This window comes from Periplaneta americana, chromosome 16 (assembly GCF_040183065.1).
Source record: "Periplaneta americana isolate PAMFEO1 chromosome 16, P.americana_PAMFEO1_priV1, whole genome shotgun sequence".
NCBI classification, from domain to species: Eukaryota; Metazoa; Arthropoda; class Insecta; order Blattodea; family Blattidae; genus Periplaneta; species Periplaneta americana.
Window position 1 is genome coordinate 168,053,391 of NC_091132.1, and position 21,073 is coordinate 168,074,463.

Here is a 21,073-nt window from a genome sequence, read left to right on the forward strand (position 1 = left end):
ATTGTCAATATAACAGATATTATTCTGTAGGACAATTTAATAAAAATTTTTAATATTAATATTGATAAATCAGATTACATAATCTGAAATGATCACTTGCTATCATTTTTCTAAGTCTGCAGTTGACACATTAGATCATATGTGTGAAACATACACTGTAGCAAGATGATCTGTGGCATTGTTTTTTTTTTAGGATTATAAACATTACAGGCATCAATGCCCAAACCATATTTATTCACAATTATCACACTACAAATCTTGGGAGATATTTCTTGAGCGAAATTGGCTATGAATTGGTCAAACAAATAGGAAGGAGAGCAATGTCCAGCTATATTCCAAGACATCTTCGGGCTAGTGCTGCTAAAATTGCAGAAATTGACCCCCCCCCCCCACACAGACGAAAGAAATAAAGGAGAATCCCCGACATGAAAGATGTACGTAGTGTTTTTTCCGAGAAATAAAGACAGAACAAGTAATTTTTGTGTTAAAACCATATGAAACACGTATGCGTAGTGTCCAGAAGATGCGAAAAATAGCGAATAGATGTGAATTTCTCCACAAGGGTCATTAACCTTCAATTTCATTAAGTCTTGATTACCATATTTGGACAATACTAGCTTAGTAATTTATGTAATGTAAATTTATATTTTACTCTATTAAAATTTAGCAGGATTTGCAATTGTGTTATTTTCTGTGTAATTCCAGTCAAATTCTTGTGTGTTTGTAAGTAGAAATGTGTAAAGCACTTATAAACCAATACTGTCAGAAAAATGATTTACAAAAGTCATTAAGGGCCTTATTTTATCGATTTTGTTTCGATGTCAAAACAACTCCCACGCGAAAAATCTGTGTCCATTTTGTTTCACGCGACTACTTAAGGGTTAAATAATTATCTTATAACGAATATCTACATTTACTGATGTATGAGGAACTTCTATAAAAAATTTAAAAAGAAATTACTTAAGAATGTGGTACACTAAAATCAACACAGAAAAATACAACACAAGCGACAACGAACTCATACACAATGACACTTTAATTATTTTTCCGGAAATTGGACGCATTTATTATCTAAATAGTAGTACGAGCATAATGCATGGAATTTTGTACAGTATTCTCTATGAACATATGAAGTAATTTTGTATTGTTAAAGGGAGTGGATGGTGAATTTTGGTAAAAAGGAGAATTACTAATCACATTCATAAGCTTTTATCACTGTAAACAAGTATTGTATTAAAAATCGAATCTAAACAATTTGTACATTGGTTTTTTTTGTAAGTTAAATGCTGAAAGAATTTTGTCAATATCTTAAACATTGAGTTATATCTGTTTTCATAAATACCTATGCAAAAAGGGTTTTTTCAATTAAATTGGGACCACTTTTAATTTTCAAACACTTTTGGCAGTGGATTTAAAGTTACACTTACTTCCCTGTAAGTAGTAGTAAATCATGAGCATATTACCTGTTATTAAAAATTAACTAAATCACGGTATCCTATGTATTAAAATTAAATGTAAATTAAGGACATTCATTTTCATTTTCTCCACAGTTGACTTTTGAAAATCTTAGCCAGATACGCCAATGTCTTCAAAAAAATTTAAACGCACGAATTAAAGATTAAATATGTATATCACAGTTTTTATTACTACAGACGTAATTAAACACAAACATAATTCATATACACATTTCTGCTGGAGTCCTCAGCCTAGTGAGATTCATTGTTGATTGCAAGCTTTCGACATCTATCTCAGCGATCTTCTTCAGAGATTGAAGTGCCTTGGGACTATATCAGGTAGTTGATTAAGGAGTCAGTTGGCCTTTCCAATGCAGACGTCCGCCTCTCGTGCTCTTGTTGCTCGAAACATGTTGATAGCAAGTTTCCAAGTTGTACTCATATGTATACTCCATTCCTTCTTCATAAAGGGACATGGTACAACAGGACTTCAATGCCTGAAGAAAAGGCGGGGATGTCACCGAGAGCTCGGAATCAATCATTTAACATTCACTCATTTGTGAAACCGAGAAGTATTACTTCATATCCAACACCCCGAAAGAACAGAGTCCCACACAATTTAAAAATTAACTTGGAACTGTGTGTAGGCGTATATGCGCTTTAAGCCGGTAGCTGAGGGCGAAACATTTTCCACAGAAATCACATTTGAAAGGCCTTACGCCACTATGTAGAAATTCGTGTCTTTTCAAATGTGCAGAATCAGAAAAACTCTTCCCACATTCACCGCATTTAAATGGTCTCTCTCCTGTGTGTACGCGTGCATGTCTTTTCAAACTTGTCGCATCGAGATAACTCTTTCCACATACATCGCACATAAACGGTCTTTTACCTGAGTGTTGCCGGTAATGATAGTTTAGAAGTGCTAATTTTGAGAAAAACTTACCACAAAGTTCGCATTTGAAAGGCGTCTCCCCAGTGTGTACATAGGAGTGATGTTTTAGCTGATTAGATTGTGAGAAACAAAATCCGCAAACATCACATTTGAATGGCTTTTCGCCTGTGTGTAGTCTAATATGTCTTTTGAAATTCCCAGCGTCCGAAATTATCTTTCCACATTCATGGCATTCTAATTTTCGCCTGCCTGTGTGTAGGAGCATATGTCTCTTCAAACTTCCAGCATCAGAAATACTCTTTCCACAAACCTCACAGTTAAGAGTGCTCTTGTATGTGTGTAGACGCATATGTTTTTTGAGATTCCCTGCACCTGAAATACACTTTCCACAAACTTCGCATTTAAATTCTTTTTTTCCTGTGTGTACACACGCATGTTGCTTTAAGTTTCCCGATCGCGAGAAAGACTTTCCACAGACTTCGCATTTGAATGGCCTTTCGCCTGTATGGAAGCGTTTGTGGTTCTTTAACTCGTTTGATTGTGTGAAAGACTTTCCACACAAATCACACATAAATGGTCTTTCGCCAGTGTGTACCCGTTCATGGGACTTAAGAATCGAAGAGTATGCGAAAGACTTTCCACAGACATCACAAGCAAACGGTCGTTCGCCTGTATGAAAACGTTCGTGGTTCTTTAGATCCGACGATCGCATGTAACACTTTTCACATACTTCACATTTGAATTGTCTCTTGCCCGTGTGTACGAGGGCATGTTGTTTTAAATTTCCAGATTGCGAGAAATTCTTTCCACACACATTGCATTTGAATGGCCTTTCGCCTGTGTGTAAGTGTGCGTGCTGTTGTAAGTGTCCAGATTGCGAGAAACCCTTCCCGCAGACATTGCATTTGTATGGCCTTTCTCCTGTGTGTAAGTGTGCATGTTGTTTTAAATGTCCGGAATTATTGAAACACTTCCCACAGATATCACATTTCAATGACTTCCTGTAAGTATGAATACGGGCATGACGTTTGAGAGATCGCTGAGTTACAAAAACCTTGTTACATGTATTGCACTTTATAGCATCATGGCTTACGTCACCAATAATTGACGAGTCAAGTTCGTAGCTGCCACTCTGGGTTAATTTGTGATTATCACGAGGAATCCAGTCGCATTCTGATGACTCGGTCTCCACAACATTATCAGCAACGCTGTAATAAAAATGTATGATTCTAAGCAGTTGTCTGTGTGGTGACATCAAAATATACATGCATGTACATGAGCGATGTCAAGGTCAAGAGCACTTAAGACGGTTCTGTGTGCGATCAAGTGCTCACTGGTTGCACTACGACAGCAGCAGAGAATAAAAAGGGGTGAGCAAAGTAAACTCTATTGCCCTATCACTGCAAGATGAATTAAACCGTTTCCATTATTTAATAGATAACGTGTTACATTCATACAAGACAACAGGAAATCAGAACATGTTTCGCAGAGTGTACCTCTCTAATAAATGCAATGAATTATAAAACAGTAGGTTACAATCTATACTATTAATAAATCTGTAGCCGAAATTTTTCTGGTAATTTTCGATTTTCCAAAAATAATTGGTCCTAACATATATAATTAACCACCCTGAAACCGAAAATCGATTTTTTTGAAATTTTTGTTTGTATGTTTGTCTGTCTGTATGTTTGTTACCTTTTCACGCGATAATGGCTGAACGGATTTCTATGAAAATTGGAATATAAATTAAGTTCGTTGTAACTTAGATTTTAGGCTATATGGCATTCAAAATACATTATTTGAAAGGGGGTTATAAGGGGGCCTGAATTAAATAAATCGAAATATCTCGCTTATTATTGATTTTTATGAAAATGTTACATAACAAAAATTTCTTTAAAAATCATTTCCGATAAGTTTTTAGTCTTTGAAAAATTTTGATAGGACTGATATTTAATGAGATAAATGAGTTTTAAAATTAAAATAACTGCCATCTAAGGCCGTGTAATGAAATAAACAAATGACTTCGTCTATAAGGGGCCTTGGTCAACAACAATCGAAAGCTATGAATCATAGCCTATAGAAAATGTTTCTGTGTTCGTATGAAGCAATATCGGAAGCTAAATTAACCGATTTGAATAATTAATTATTATTTCACCATTGGAAAGTGTAGTTTCTCTGTATGGACATAATGCTATAATGTTATTACAGTAACTTGTGAGTGAATTGAGGACAGGTAAGATTAAAATAGCTTCTTATGCACAAACAACTTGATAGGCTATTCTGTGTATTCGTTTCCTGTATTTCTTAAAATAATGTTTATCTCAGAGAATTAACGACCAACCAGAGTGTATTGATTTAGTATGCAGTAATAGTACGTTAGCTTAGCATTTCATTATTTTATAATCCAAATTTTAACTATACTCAATTGAATCGAGCTAAAATACATAAAATACATATGCATTAAATGCAATGCAAAAAATTTGGGTAATGAGCCAAGCAGATTATGTTGCCCTGTTGTAAAATAAAATTTGTTCCTCCTGAGATTCAAGAGCCCCCATAACAAATTGAAAACTTACTTATCGGGGTACATCTGTTATCAACACACTTTTTATATAATATAATATAATATAATATAATATAATATAATATAATATAATATAATATAATATAATATAATGTAATATAATGTAATGTAATGAAATGTAATATAATATAATATAATATAATATAATATAATATAATATAATATAATATAATATAATATAATATAATATAATTTAAGTTATTTGAAGGGTTCAGAACCATAGTGGGCCAAGCGCCATTCACTGAATACGTAGAAAACAAGAGTTAAAATTAAGTTATTACCATAATTCAATGGAAACATATAACAAGTAAAATAAAGTATACACATTAAATGTAAATGATGTCAATGTTCACTGAACTATGGATGCATGTAATAAAAATTGAGAAACATGTTAAAGGAATTGTCATTGCACCAAATGAGTCCGCTGTGGACCAAAATGATTCCATTTTAATTATTTAAATACAGTATAATTTAAATTAAGTAACATATTAAACGATTTATCCTTCTATCAAACACGAATATTCCCTGGATCAAATGTCCTATTTTAATTATGTAATTACTTTATATTTATTTCTAACGGGTGCAGCGGAGCGCACGGGTACGGCTAGTAAATAATAAGTATACATAGCTTCTCCTTAACTTAATACTCATATCGTTTCAGATAATAGCTAGAATATAATCAATTTTTATATAAATTATCTGATAATCCAACTAGTATAAAAATACTGTTTTCCTGTTTTAAACTTACCAATACAAAAGTGAAATAAATTACAGGACATTGTGCATATGGAAAAATGAAATAATAGGCCTGCAACAAATAATAAACATAGTATATTTTCTTTATCTTAGCGGTTTTGGATAATGTGGCCTACCTCATCTAATATAGAAATATTTTTTCTTGTTTTTGCCGACACCAACTTTCTTATGTCCGGCGAAATTATGTTTCCTGCAACATGACGTATCATCTGATAATCTTGATCTAAGTCTTGGTTTTGTGAAGTTCATAAGTGCTCACATATGTGCTTACTGCCAAATATATAAATAATTTGCGCCGCAAATATTCGTACTCTGGATATATTACCCGGCAAAGCGACTTCCAACTTGGCCCTGTTCACAAACTTTTCCTGGTTTAACCAAAGGACATCACAACGGTAAGGAACATTGTCAAACTGAAAATCTATGGACGACGTATCTTGACAATTTTTTAGACAGAATTCGTAACGAGTCTACGCTATTAGCATCATACTCTTTTTGTACATTATTCTGTAAACTTAAAATGCAGTGCAGTGAGGAAGAATCTCTACAGTACATCTAAACATATATTTATTACTATTTATTGTCAATCAAACAACAAAGTTTCAATACATCATTAGGTACATCTATTAATAATTTCAGACGTTTCACATTGCTTCTCTTTGTAACTAAATGCTTTCCATATATCAGACAAAGAAAATTATCCCCTCTTTCACTCATAAGAAGTCAAGAGTCCCGTCAGCCTAAAACTTACTTTACGACTTCTTCCTCAATGTCTTATATACAACCCTTGAGTTCACTAGTAACTTGCATCTGCGTGCCGTACATGCTCTGAACAGCGCATACCGGCAATGAGGCACGCTTGCGCTATGATTGACATCACTGATGTACATGAATATAGGGATACCAACATTTTATCACGAGATAATGGGTCATATGGATAAAAATGAGATTGAAGTTTTGAGCTAACGGAGATTTAAGTCGACTTTGATATGTATCTCGCAATGTACTTCAATCAAATAGCGATTCCACGAATGAGATGCATCGTACTAGCTAAAGATGGAACTAAATCCAGCTCAGTTAAAACAGCTCTTGTTTCTAATACTGGGAGAGTAAAAAGTATGGAACAATGCTTGTAGCTTTATTTCTTATGTTATGAAGGAACTCTTTACGCAAAAGTAGCAGGGTATCAAAGAAGGAATATTGTCAACATGTTTTCAAGTACTATGCTTTTCATTTATAAAGAGTGTGCCAATGAGGCTGTTTTTTTTTTAATGGCACCATGTACATATTTTCCAATTTTTGGATTCTTCGGGTCCCAGTACGTACAAAATACATATATATATATATATATATATATATATATATATATATTTTTTGCCATTTATAAACTATTGTTTTGCAAAAATTATCTCTTGTATATGTACTGAATAAAGGGAAATTTTAATGCTTCAGTACACCAATTTGAGGAGGCTTTGAATTAAACAATTTCCGACAAAAGCTAATAGAAACAAGTGAATAAAGCTAATATAAACAATTGAATAACAATGGTTAAACATTAAACAACTTCAAAGACAGATTTATGCATTTCTAGCACCTTTTGAAAAGTGAAATCAACATAATATGATACAGCACAACAATGCTAATCTTGGTTTAATGGGTTTTCTTGCTTTAAATTCCATGTATTGCATTAGTATTGCAGTTACATTTCAATTATGAATATCCTACAATGTGTCATTTTTAAATTATAAATTTAAATAATAATAATATTGTTATTCAATTGTTTTTATTGGCTTTATTCACTTCTTTCTATTAACTTTTGTCAGCAATTGTTTAATCCGAAGCTTCTTCAAATTGGTGCACTGAAGCACTCAAATTTACCTTCATTATACCTGGTAAGGTTTATCTTGTCTCGTAGCAATAAAACCAAGTCCCTTCAAATGAGGGTGGAGATTATAAGAGGGTTGTAAATTTTCAGGATTCCTTTCAAAACCTTGTTATTGTACAGGCTGCCGGAACTCAGTTTCTTGAAAGACAAGCTCAGTGACGGAACTACACAATACGAAGAGAGATATTTTGTTATTTTATTTTGTGCTACGGAGTGTATCAACTAGTCCCTACCGCCAGTGGATGGATGGACGGTATCGCTCCACTCCCCCATCGCCATAACAATACAGACGAAGTAAGACATATCTCCTTTCTCTCTCTTTTCACAGTGAGACAAGATACATCACACAGACTTTAAATACACATACATTGTCATCAAAAAATACAATAGTTGAATAGTATATAAATGGCAAAAAATATATGATTTTGTATCTACTGAGACTTGAAGGATCCAAAAATGGGGAAATAAGTATATGCTGCCATTAAAAAAACAGACTCATTGGCACAACCTTTATAAATGAAAAGTATAGTACTTGAAAACATGTTCAAAATATTTATTTTTCGATACCTTACAACTTTTTTTATAGCTTCTTCATAAAATCTATAATAATAATAAAAAATCTGTAGCCGAAATTTTTCTGGTAATTTTCGATTTTCCAAAAATAATTGGTCCTAACATATATAATTAACCGTCCTGAAACTGGAAATCGCTTTTTTGACATTTTTGTTTGTATGTCTATCTGTCTGTCTGGATATTTGTTACCTTTTCACGCGACAATGGCTGAACCGATTTATATGAAAATTGGAATATAAATTAAGTTCGTTGTAACTTAAAATTTAGGCTATATGGCATTCAAAATATTTTATTTAAAAGGGGGGTTATAAGGGGGATTGAATGAAATAAATCGAAATATCTCCCTTATTATTAATTTTCATGAAAAATATTATATAACAAAAGTTTCTTTAAAAATAATTTCCGATAAGTTTTATTCTATACAAAATTTTGCTAGGACTGATATTTAATGAGATAAATGAGTTTCAAAATTACAATAACAACACTATCTAAGGCGGTGTAATGAAATAAAAAACAAATGACTTCGTCTATAAGGGGTTTTAGAGAACAACAATAGAAAGCTATGAAACATAGCCTACAGAGAATGTTTCTGTGTTTGTATGAAGTAATATCAGAAGCTAAATTAACAATGAAGTAATATCAGAAGCTAAATTAACAGAGTTGTATAATTAATTATTATTTCACCATTGGAAAGTGTAGTTTCACTAGATGGACAAAATGCTATAATGTTATTACAGTAACTTCTGAGTGAATCGAGGACAGGTAAGATTAAAATAGCTTCTTATGCACAGAAAACTTGATAGGCTATTCTGTACATTCGTTTACCATATTTCCTAAAATAATTTTTATGACCAAATGAGTGGTCTCTGGATCAAAATAATCGCATTTTAATTTTTAATACAATTTAAATTAATATAATAAACGATTTATCCTTCTATCAAGCACGAATCTTCCCTGGATCAAATGTCCTATTTTAATTATGTAATTACTTTATATTTATTTCTAACAGGTGCAGCGGAGCACACGGGTACGGCTAGTTAGAAATAAGAAAGTTACAAGCATTTTTCCATACATTTTATTCAGCCTGTATATAAGTCCATTGTTGCGTCGCTTGACTGCCTGATCTGAAATTAAAGTAACTTCAACTCTGATGAAAATTCATCCTGCGTTAATTGTTCATTCTAGTTTAAACATTAATTTCCTCGCATTGGCATTATAACTACCACTACAGACGAACACAGCACAGAATTTAACTCTACCTTCACTGAAATTATTAAAGAACCAATTATGTTTTCAAAGTCTCAGTTGCCAGAGATCAGCAAGGCTACAGCATTTTTTAAAAATAAGGAATAAATGTCGGATTCAACAGTCGGAAACACAAGTAAATTATACACATAAAAAGTGCAGTGAAAAAATCAGATGTGACAAAAACAAGCTTAAGATCATCCATCTTACAGACTGGGTGAAACAGGCTGGGAGCACACTTATCTAGCAAAATTGCTTTAATCGGAAACGTTTTTGGCTAAAGCATAAACGTTTTTGCTGTAACTGAAAACAATTTCGTTATCCCAAAAAGCATTTTCCTTTGTTTTTTCCGAGAACATTAGAGTCATGGGAGACTAGAAGCAGAAACAGAAATCAGTCTCTTGCAATGGCTGTGGAGGATGATGTGGTTGTCGTGTTATGGTACTGGATGGACTTGGGATGAAATCCACTATGTTTGTCAGATTCGGGCCTTAAAGAAACGAAAAATTTGTTTTTCGCGAATTATGTACGGACTAAAAAAATAATACGACCATTTTAATGCATGCACGATTAGATGTCCACTCAGCACCCATCCAAAACAGTAAAGTACCAGTATGGTAAGTTATTATGTAGTTCAACTTCGTATTTGTAATGGCATTTGTATTTTCTCTATTGTCATAAACCTGAGTCACAACGGGATAGTTTACAGGAATCAAGTGCTTGAAGCCTCTAAACTTGATGCTATATTTGTGATCACACGGAGACATTAAACTTGAAACCATGCTTGAAAAAACGCGTGTGCTGAATGTTGTATTCGTAGTGGTGTTTAAATTCTTGTATTCTGTTATAGTTAATAAAAATCAATAGTGAACTGGCATTTTTAGTTTGGTGAAACTGAAGATGCCACCAGCACATATTCAAGCATGAGTGCAGCTAATTGGCACCTTGTTATATTCTTGAAAAAAAGGAAAAGAGAAAATGGGTTAAGAAATGGATTCGTAGAAGAATTATGCACGATGCATCTAATACCTTGTTGAAAGAATTAGCTGAAGAAGATCCTGCAGAATACAGGACGCATCTCAGAATGAGTCCTGTTTTAAGGTTTTTTAACTTTTTTCGAACCACTTCTACGTCTAGGTTTTCAAAACCTTGTTCCACGAGTTCACTGACCAGTTTCTGGAATAATAATTCCCGCTTGTTTTTTATTGAGGTATTCTTTGTCACGTATATTCCATACAAGTTCATACTTCTCATACGCTTCCAGAAACTTTATGATATCATTGGAATTCCACTTAGGGGCGCTCATTATTAATAATTATTAATTTACTTCGACAATAGGCCTAAAACTACAAACTTTCTACTTGCCAGGTTGCTACAAGTTCGCATTCACACACGGGAAGTGGTGACGTCAAGATGGTCACGTGACAGGAAAGTGGACACAAAAGATGACAGGTCGTCAACTCAAATTCTGCTTGACCGCCAAGTCACAAGGGGAAAGTTGAAGGAAAGTCGACTTGCTCCAAGCACTTGACTCCTGTAAACTATCCCCGTGTGAATTAGCCTATAGACAGGGATCATTGATTATTTGTTTTACCTGGCAGACTGGTAGGTTACTCTTCTCATGTCGTACTGGAGTGACGTATCACATCTTTATCAGCTGCACCTGACTACTTCGGCCTCTGGCCTTTGCTTTATTTGTTCTGCATATTCCAAGTGCATACGCAAAACGAAATATTTTGCTTTCAAACAATCATTAATGTTTGTGCTACGAGCAGTCCTAACTCTGCTCAAACTTGCTGTATCGTGCTGTACAGCATTTTTGGTTAATCATGCTTAAACTTCCTTAATTGTGCTATACACCGTTCTTACACTTTGCTGAATCATGCTTAAACATGCTGTACAGCGTTTTTGTATCGCATTGTATGGCATTCCTATATTAATAATTGGAAAAAAAAAATGTTTGAGTATGTTTAAGGAAAAACATTTTTGCTTAAAGTAGTTTTGCTAGATAAGTGTGCGTCCAGCCTTAGTTGGCATGATGGATCCACAGTCAAATCCGTCTATAATCTTTTCGCTGTAAGACAAATCCTAATATAAACAATAGCACGTGACTGAAGTGAGGCTTCATTAGCTGTTTGGCGCCATAGATTCTGAGTACGTGTTCTGAGTACGTGTTCCCGGCCACTGTTGTACATTCTGTTTCATGTTAAACATTTCCCGTTACTCGTCAAGTAGGCCTAACCTCACTACTATGCATTCGTTTGATTAGGAGACATTTACTTTATAATTACTGCAATTAAATTATTTTTAAGTCTTATGCCTTCAGAATGGACAGTTGAGGATGCAGAAGCCATACTTCAGTACCACGTGCTCAAGTGATGCCAGCTTGTCACAAGAACAGACTACCTCGGTATTACTGTTGGTATTCATCCGCGTTCATAGTACATAACAAAATATAAAAGTAGCTTTTCTTTTACATATCGTTTTACATACGAGTGAAGTTAAATGTTTCGTCGTATTTAACAACTAGAATTCAATTTTTTATTTTCAAATAATACAAGATTATGGTTTCCAAATACGAACTATATTTTCCTGCGTCATGTGAGTGTTTCGACTGGGAGCCAATCACGGCTATGACAGCAACGTGCTTGTGTTTACATTAGGATTTTTCTTACAGCGAAAACAGTATATAATCAGAATGACAGGTAAGATTATATTTTTAAAATTACATTTGAATTATTTAGAATGAAACTTTAGGATAGCTGCATAACTGAATCGTGAATTGCATAAACCCCTCAAGACGGGTGAATTTTTCAGGTGGCACAAATAACTGATTATCTTCAAAAGTGTTCAGTATTTTTAAGTGGCTACTTCATATTAAAGCATAGTACGTTGAATTGTTTGACATACATGAACATTAATTCTTTGTTCTAATGCAGCTGCCATTCTAACTTTGCATTTTCTAGTCTTCACTTTTTTTTTATGTTGTGCACTGAGAGCACCACCTCTTCTTTCATGAACTGCATCTAAAAAGTGTTCCGAGAGCCACGCACGCCTTTCAAATTGACACAATTCTTTATAATTTTGAACATGACATTCTCTCTGAATCTTGTACATTTTCCCTCTCCCGTCAAGCAACATTATAAACTTTGCCATTATATTTTCCAACCTCACTATCAACTGTTGAGACACCTATTGGGGTAACTCAGAAATGTTTAAGATCAATGTCAACTATACGAGATCCATTCAAACTTTATCCACCTCTCGACTGCGATACATTTCTTTAGCGAAATTCTATTAGACAATTGAGACGCATGTTTTTATCCACGTGAATGTGAGATTCATCTCGAAATTCTGAATATATCTTCAATCTCACTTTTACTCACATCACCCAATAATACTAAATTTACATGTTTCACTTTCTGCAATGTGGAAAAGAATATCATTTCGTAATATATTTCCTATCTGTATTATGTATGACACAATTAATGTTATAGTAATCGGTTCCAGGAACTTTCGTTTATGTGTTTTGGTCCATACACCCTATGTCCAATCAGTTTAGTCCAAAGCCAGTCTGTCCATTATGCTACGTCCAGGTCTTGTTTGCACATATATACATTTTTGTCCAGTAATCATTTTTGTGTCATGTATTGTGGGATCCCCATCACCATGGCATGGCGCGTCCTCAGGTTGCGGATCGAGGAGACGGCCTCCAGATATGGAGGGTAGCTGTGAATATATATTGAATAAGCAGTCGCGGACAGCCGATGAGAGGTGGTCCTCCAGCTTGGGGGTTGGGCGAAGGGCTAACGACTCATCACCGTAAAAAACAGTTTTGTTACGAATCCTTCAAATAAGCCTCGGAGTGGGACTGATTCTCTGGCACGACCACAGCAAAGGAATAAGGTTTTGAGATTTGGTACTTGGAATGTTAGAAGTCTATATAGAACAGGAGGGGTAACATTAGTAGCAAAAGAACTAGCTAGATATAGAATAGACTTTGTGGGAGTACAGGAGGTTAGGTTAGATGGGAATGGCATAATACAAATAGGAGATTATTTGTTGTCTTATGGGGAAGGAAACGATAATCACCAATTAGGAACAGGATTCTTTATTCATAAAAGAATAAAATCAGCAGTAAAAAAGGTCGAATTTATCAGTGATAGGTTATCGTATTTAGTACTTAAGGGTAGATGGTGCGATATCGTAGTTATAAATGCTCACGCCCCTACAGAAGAGAAAGCTTCTATGAGGAATTGGAACAGACTTTTGATCAGTTACCTAGATAACGACCTTATGTGAGGGCGGTAATGAACCTCCGGGTTCCTTAAAAGTCAGTAAGTAAGTAAGTAAGTATCATTTTGTGCTCTGAATTATGTTAAAAACTTTTCGTCCATATACAATTAATGTAAAAAAATTAAAAATGACAATATAATATTAAACTTATTAGCTTGGAAAGGAGCTAATCCAATCTTTGGGTGAAATTTGTAGTGATTACAAAGTATGTTAGTGTGTTGATATAATGGCACCGAATATTCCATTGTCGAAAAGGAATAAACCACTGTTAATCCACGAGGGATTTTGTTATCATCATAATTCTCATAACATAAATCGGACGAAGAAATATTGGAGATGTGAGAACTGTTTAAGCTGTAATGCGTTTTGTACGACAAATGTAATGTAATAATAAATAAAAAAATAATTAATGATTTGTACGAGAAGCATTCTAAAATGGGAAGACGGCACTGTATACTAATAATACTACTAGGTTCAAAAAGTTCCCGGAATTTTACTACCATTTTTCGTATTAATATATAACAAGGGATATTATACATTTGTTTTGTTGGTAACATTCATGATGTCATTTCCTTAAAGTTTGCTGATAATGGCAATTATTGGTTTTGAGTTGTAGGCAATTGTTTATCATAGTGTTTTGTTTGTTCGTCGCATTTTGTAATTATGTCCACAGAGCAAAGTACAAACATCAAGTTCTGTGTTTTGCTGGGGACATGATCAGTATGGCTGATGAAGATGGTGATTTCTTAAACAAAATGAAACTGGTGCTATTTGTACGACCCAGTCCCTAAACGACAGTCATCTGAGTGGAAATCGAAAACATCTCCTCGGAAGCAAAAATTTCCTAGGGACACTTCCAAAGGCAAAGTTATTTTAAATGTTATGTTTATTTAACGACGCTCGCAACTGCAGAGGTTATATCAGCATCGCCGGATGTGCCGGAATTTTGTCCCGCAGGAGTTCTTTCACATGCCAGTAAATCTACTGACATGAGCCTGTCGCATTTAAGCACACTTAAAGCAAAGTTATATTGGAAGTTTTCTTCGACTCTCAGGGTCTCATGCACCATGAGTTCATTCCAGAAGGTCGTACTGTAACGAAAGAATTGTACGTAGAAACCCTCCGTCGCCTCTGACGCAGTGAGAAGGAAACGTCCAGAAAAGTGGGTAGAAAACAACTGGTTCCTTATGCATGACAATGCACCTGCTCATCGCGCAATTATTGTAAAGAATTTTCTTGCCAGGCACAACATAACTGCTTTGGATCACCCACCATACTCTCCTGATCTCTCACCACCTGATTACTTTCTGTTTCCCCGTCTGAAAAGTCATCTGAAAGGACGGAGATTCAATGCTGAAGAGCTTATCGCAAACGCGACGAGAGCACTAACACGGGTTTCACAAAATGGCTTCCAGGCCTGCTTCCAGGAACTCTACACGCGTTGGCAAAAGTGTGTTGTTGCGGAAGGCAACTATTTTGAAGGGAATGCTGTAGAATAGTGTTTAAGGTACGTTGTTTCTATGATGCTAGCAAATTCCGGGAACTTTTTGAACCTAGTATGTACACTGAACAACAAATTTTTACTTTTTGTCTTGCTCCGAAATAAAAATAGGTGAATATTACTAATATACGTGCCATAAATATGAATTTAAAATCCAAATTGCCCCATCACGTAGCACTTTCAGGGGAAAAGTGAATTGAATATTCTATGAAAAAAACTTATATTTTTTTTTACTTTTCCACTGCTACTGATAAAATTACAACACACTAGGGATTAAAAATGCCTCATAATACTTGAAACATATGTACTGAATACAAAATTTGGCTGAATGCTAACACGAAACTAAAACAAGTTGTTAAGTAAAAACGAGGCACACAAGTGTAGTATCCACACGGTGATTCGTAAAAAATCATAAAAGTGAGCAGTTCTCAGACTGTATGTAATATTTAAAAATAAACAATAAAATAATAAAACAAATACAACCAGAAATAAATTATATGGCGCATTTCAAAACAAAATGTTATAAAATATTCGGTGTGAAAGGTCCGAAAAGTCAAGTATATTAAAAATATATACAGGGTGTTTCACAAATACTCTGGCAAACCTTGGGGGCTTGTTCCTACAACCAAAACAAGAAAAAAAGTTCCTATATACAGTAGAACCCCGATTATCCAGCACCCTATTAACCGATTGGCGGATTATCCGATTGTCTTTCGTTATAGAAATATAATATGAAGTACTGTACGTTATATTAGCACGTTAATTTTTCTAGAGAGAGTTTTTACAAGGCTCTAACCTTACACAGTATAGTCTACTGTTTCAGTTGTCGTACTGTGTAACTTCTATATAAAATATCTTCCACGGATAACAAAAGAAATCATGTTGTTCTAAGTATAAAAACATTGCAAATAACTGAGTGGTTTGGGGAACGAGAAACTGTGGCTCATCTGATAATACGAGATTGGAGTCACAACTATGTCCAATTTAATAAAAATCAAGGATAAAGTATATATGTTTTTGTTTTCTAATGCCAGGCTTTTGATAATAAAGTCATTTGACCTCTTGCACTCCAATATTTTTCAAAGATATTATCATGACCAGCCACTGAAGCACAGATTTTGAGGTGTTCTGAATCCATTTCTTGGTTTGAGTTGCACAATGGACAGTTAGGGGACTGATATATTCCAATTCTATGCAGGTGTTCGGCCAGACAATCATGGCCTGTTGCCAATCTAAATGCAGCTACAGACGATTTTCGTGGTAAATCGGGAATTAACTGTGGATTTTGATGCAGAGAGTTCCATTTTTTCCCTTGGGATTGTGTTATCAAATTTTGTTTGTTGAAGTCTAAGTATGTAGATTTAATAAATCTCTTCACAGAGTAATACGTAGATTTAGTAACAGGTCTGTAAGTAGCAGTGCTGCCCTTCTTTGCTAAAGCATCTGCATTCTCGTTTCCCAGGATTCCACAATGGGAAAGTATCCATTGGAATATAATTCTTTTATTGAGTGATATTAATTGAGAGAGCATTTTAGTTATTTCTGCTGTTTGAGATGAAGGTGTGTGTTTAGAGACTATTGATAGAATCGCTGCTTTGGAGTCTGACAATATAACTGCATTTTTAAATTTACTGATGTGGCATAGAAGATTCCTGAGACTTTCACTTATTGCAATGATTTCTCCATCAAAACTTGTTGTTCCATACCCAAGAGATCTATAAAGTGAGAAGAGACAGCACGTAACACCTGCATCGGCACCTTGTTCTCTGGAGATCAAGGATCCGTCAGTGTATAAATGAAGCCAGTTTTGTGGAGGGTATCTAATATTAATTGTCTCTAAAGACAATTGTTTTAGTATTTCAGTGTTTACTTCTGATTTCAGTATTTCTTCTGTTAAATTTAGATTATATTCCATATTTAATAGAGTTAAAGGGTTTGGTTTAATTTGTAGGTTTTCTTTTAAATTCGGGATATTGATTTTCTGTTTTAATTCTTGAACAATGGATATGAAACTTTTTTGAGTTTTCAATCTACAGAGAGGACTGTATGAATGCCAATTGTTTCCTGGTAATCTGATAAGTTTTTCATAATGAATCAGTGCTTTTTCTTCTATTGTCATTTTGATGCTGTTAATATTAGTGAGGAATCTCATAGAATCTATTGGCGTTGTTTTGATTCCACCAGTAATGAGTCTGAGAGCTTGGTTTTGAACATATTCTATTTCGTTTATGAAAGGTGAAGTAATTAAAATTTCTCCGCAGTATGTCAGCACTGGCTGTATAAACATTTTGTATGTAGTGTTCAAAGTATTCCTAGAGCATCCCCATTTCTTTCCTGCTAGTCTTTTTAGAAGGGAGAATCTTTTACGAGCTTTTTCAGAAATGTATTTCAAATGGTTACTCCATGTTAACTTACTATCGAAAATAACTCCAAGATATTTGGATTCATAGTATATATTATAGTATAGTATATATAAAAATGTAAATCTACAACATGAGACCTCCACCATTCCTATTATTTTACAGAGAGCCATTACAAGGAGAATACTTGCCCCTTAAAAACCCCCCCTATTAACAACCACACTTAAATCAATGAATTTCTGATTCACTATCTAGCATATTCAATACAAGACCATATAGAAAATTACGAAAGTGTAAGCATTATTCATTAAATTTACGAATATCTTTGATGGTACGGATTATCCGATTTTTTCGAATAACTGTTCAACCAATCCCCTTCATTACCACGGATAATAGTGGTTCTACTGTACATATGTCCGAAAATTCTTAGTTTTTAGTTATTAATGAAAGAACATAATGAAACATCTGTTAGATATTGTCAGCTTGGTAATAAGTGTTGCAACGTTAAACAATTCAGAAACTAATAACAAAGGTTCAAAATGTTCTCCTCTTGCTTCCACACACGCACTTGTCGGATCATGGACTCTTTGGCAACATAAAGCCATCTAGGATACAATGGGAGCATCAGCAGATTTGTATCGATAACATCACTGGATTATGTAAAAAAATGAATATTATTATCGGTTACAAACTTAAGTTAAGTTGTTGGATTGGACTTCGAAATGCGTTGAACGTAAACTTTCATTGTTATGAGTTTCTGAATTGATTAAAGTTGCAACACTTGCTACCAAGCTCACAATATCTAACAGATGTTTCATTATGTTCCTTCATTAATAACTAAAAACTAAGAATTTTCGGACATATATATATATATATATATATATATATATATAATGTTATGTTTTATTTAACGACGCTCGCAACTGCAGAGGTTATATCAGCGTCGCCGGATGTGCCGGAATTTTGTCCCACAGGAGTTCTTTTACATGCCAGTAAATCTATTGACATGAGCTTGTCGCATTTAAGCACACTTAAATGCCATCGACCTGGCCCAGGATCGAACCCGCAACCTTGGGCATAGAAGGCTAGCGCTATACCAACTCACCAACCAGGTCGACTATATATATATATATATATATATATATATATATATATATATATATTTATGAACTTTTTTTTTTTTTAGCTGCGAGGAACATGCCCCCAAGATTTGTCAAAGTATTTGTGAAACACCCTTTATAAAACAAATGTAACCTCGGGATGTAAAGGGTCCACAGCAGGGGCGAATGCTAGTCACGAAAGTTAGGCTTGCTCTTTTATTCATAGAGGAAGATGGGAGGATATAATAATTGATAATTAATAAAAATAATCAGACCCACATAAATGATTTTATAATTATGAAATCATTATGAGTCATGGATTATATTCGCTTATGAGATGTAGAAGTTCGATATAATATAACAAATATGGCCAACAAAACAGTTTATTTAGTTTTTTCGACCGTGTCAATCAATGCATATTGTTGTATTGAGTTGCACTGAACGAGCGCAGATATTCTCTATAATGTGCCTTCTCTTGAATAGTCCTTCGGGAAAATGGATTTAATAATAAGGTTTTAACAACGCACAATTCCGAACTCATTGCAATACTTCAAATTAATGTTTAAGAATTAATAATACATGCAGCAGCTAACACATGCATTCCGCTCATACAATTACATTGCACAGCACATTCCCGCTGTCAATACTGCTCTGTGTAACGTTAAATAGTCGTTGGCGTAGCTCTCGGACCAGAGCTTCAAACAACACATAACAGAAGCATGTGCGCCTAGGACGGACCGAGGAAGGCACTTGCGCGCACATCATATTCTCGCTATTTCTACGTCTTTCCTGTAGCTCCGAGAAACGAGCAAGCGTTGCGATACTTGAGGTGTGCAACCTGCGGATGGTATTACGCCTATACAATATTCCAAAAATCAAAATAAACTTTAATGTACGTAACGCCATTTTGAGAAATACACATTCTACGAAAATATTGGGGTTGCGCAGCAAGCATAGCATGTCCTGAGAAATCGCCCCTGGACTCCACAGGATAAGTAAAACGGGTCAACAAAAAACAAAATCACCCTATCAAGTCCTGTACTCGATAAAAATCGCAGAACTGCATTTGGACAATTAAAATCATTTCTAAGAGCGTCACGTAGAGTCGGCCGGAATTGCATATTGTCGACGGTCACGGTCATAATATTTCCTGCAATGCAATGAAATGTGTTTGATTGTAATTGGTACATGGCATACTTCACATTCTGGTTGAGGCTCAATACTTGTCACGAAAATGATGATGATAGTATCATAACATTAGAAATGTTCAGTCCTTACGTCATCATATAAATAAAGCTGTGAAGGGATGAAAGACAAAACTAGCACACTACACTTACCTCTCAGTCAACACTTCATCCTCCTCTGTAGATACTTTCATTGCCTGTTCCTGCTGAACTCTGTCCAGATGAAACGAACGTTCCTAAGAAGCAGAGTAAATAAAGAAGATAGCTTTAGTTGACCAACTATACCTTGACCAAAACTACTTCCGACTTGACAGTTTACAGAGAAGGGGGAGCAGTGTTGTCATGTTGCCCATCTTTCGTGTAAGCGAGCGCGCTGCCAATAGAGTGCAGTAATGAACGGCTGACATGAACACATACATTTCTAACCAATTTGTTGAACACTAGGCATTAAACTTTGTGTACATTATTATTTTTATTAGTCTATTATAATTAGTGGTGGTGGTGGTGGTATTCTTCAATGTAAATACCATTAGAAAAGCGTGGAAAGGACTGTAAACTGTAAAAATAAGTTTAAATTTAATACGAAGCCTCTACTTTTATGAGTGTCGGTGTTCTTCTATGTAATATTGTTAGAAAGGCGTTGAAAAAATTGTAAACTATAAAAATATGTATGTTTAAAAATCTGCACGGCCTTTTTCTTTGCCAATATCGACAACAGTGCTCTTATTAATTTTAACACAAGCAGCAGTTCTCATTACGACTTGCGCCAAAGGTGAAAGAGGCCCGCCATTATCTTTTTCCCTCTGAAAATACTCTCTTACATACCACACCATCTCTCATGCTTGACTCTTTAACGGGACACCACCTTGTACTCGTACAATATTCTTTGTTCTCCGCCTGCCTTTCCTTCCTTCCGACATTAGGCCTACACAAATCACCTGTTTAGAAACTCTCCCAGAAACTAGAAAACACACATAGCCACAGACTCCACCAATGACAACGAAGATAATAGTGTAATATAATTTAAACACAATAATTATCGATACACTAAACCAATAATACAACTAAATAATATTTTTAATTCACACAAAGCACGTGCTAACCAGCCAACTCAAAGTCATTCCGGGTACTGTATTCACCACTAGGCCGTGGTATTCACGTGCAACTTGTAAACATAGACACGGCAACACAGTCCCGTTACTATGGTTACGCGTCTCTCATGATTGGTTGATTTGAATGGTTG

The 21,073-nt window shown here is 34.8% G+C and overlaps 1 protein-coding gene across 1 annotated transcript in view; it reads right to left on the minus strand.

The window, feature by feature from the left end:
- Positions 1-1,029: 1,029 nt before the first annotated feature.
- The window catches only part of LOC138691840 (zinc finger protein 234-like), a 35,967-nt gene continuing 15,923 nt past the window's right edge, over positions 1,030-21,073 (minus strand). Inside the window, exons 4-5 of the mRNA XM_069814346.1 lie at positions 19,984-20,066; positions 1,030-3,554 (exon numbers count right to left, since the gene is read on the minus strand). Coding sequence (XP_069670447.1) covers positions 2,081-3,554; positions 19,984-20,066 — 1,557 coding nt within the window. The 3' untranslated portion in view covers positions 1,030-2,080. The remainder of the gene's footprint in view (positions 3,555-19,983; positions 20,067-21,073) is intronic.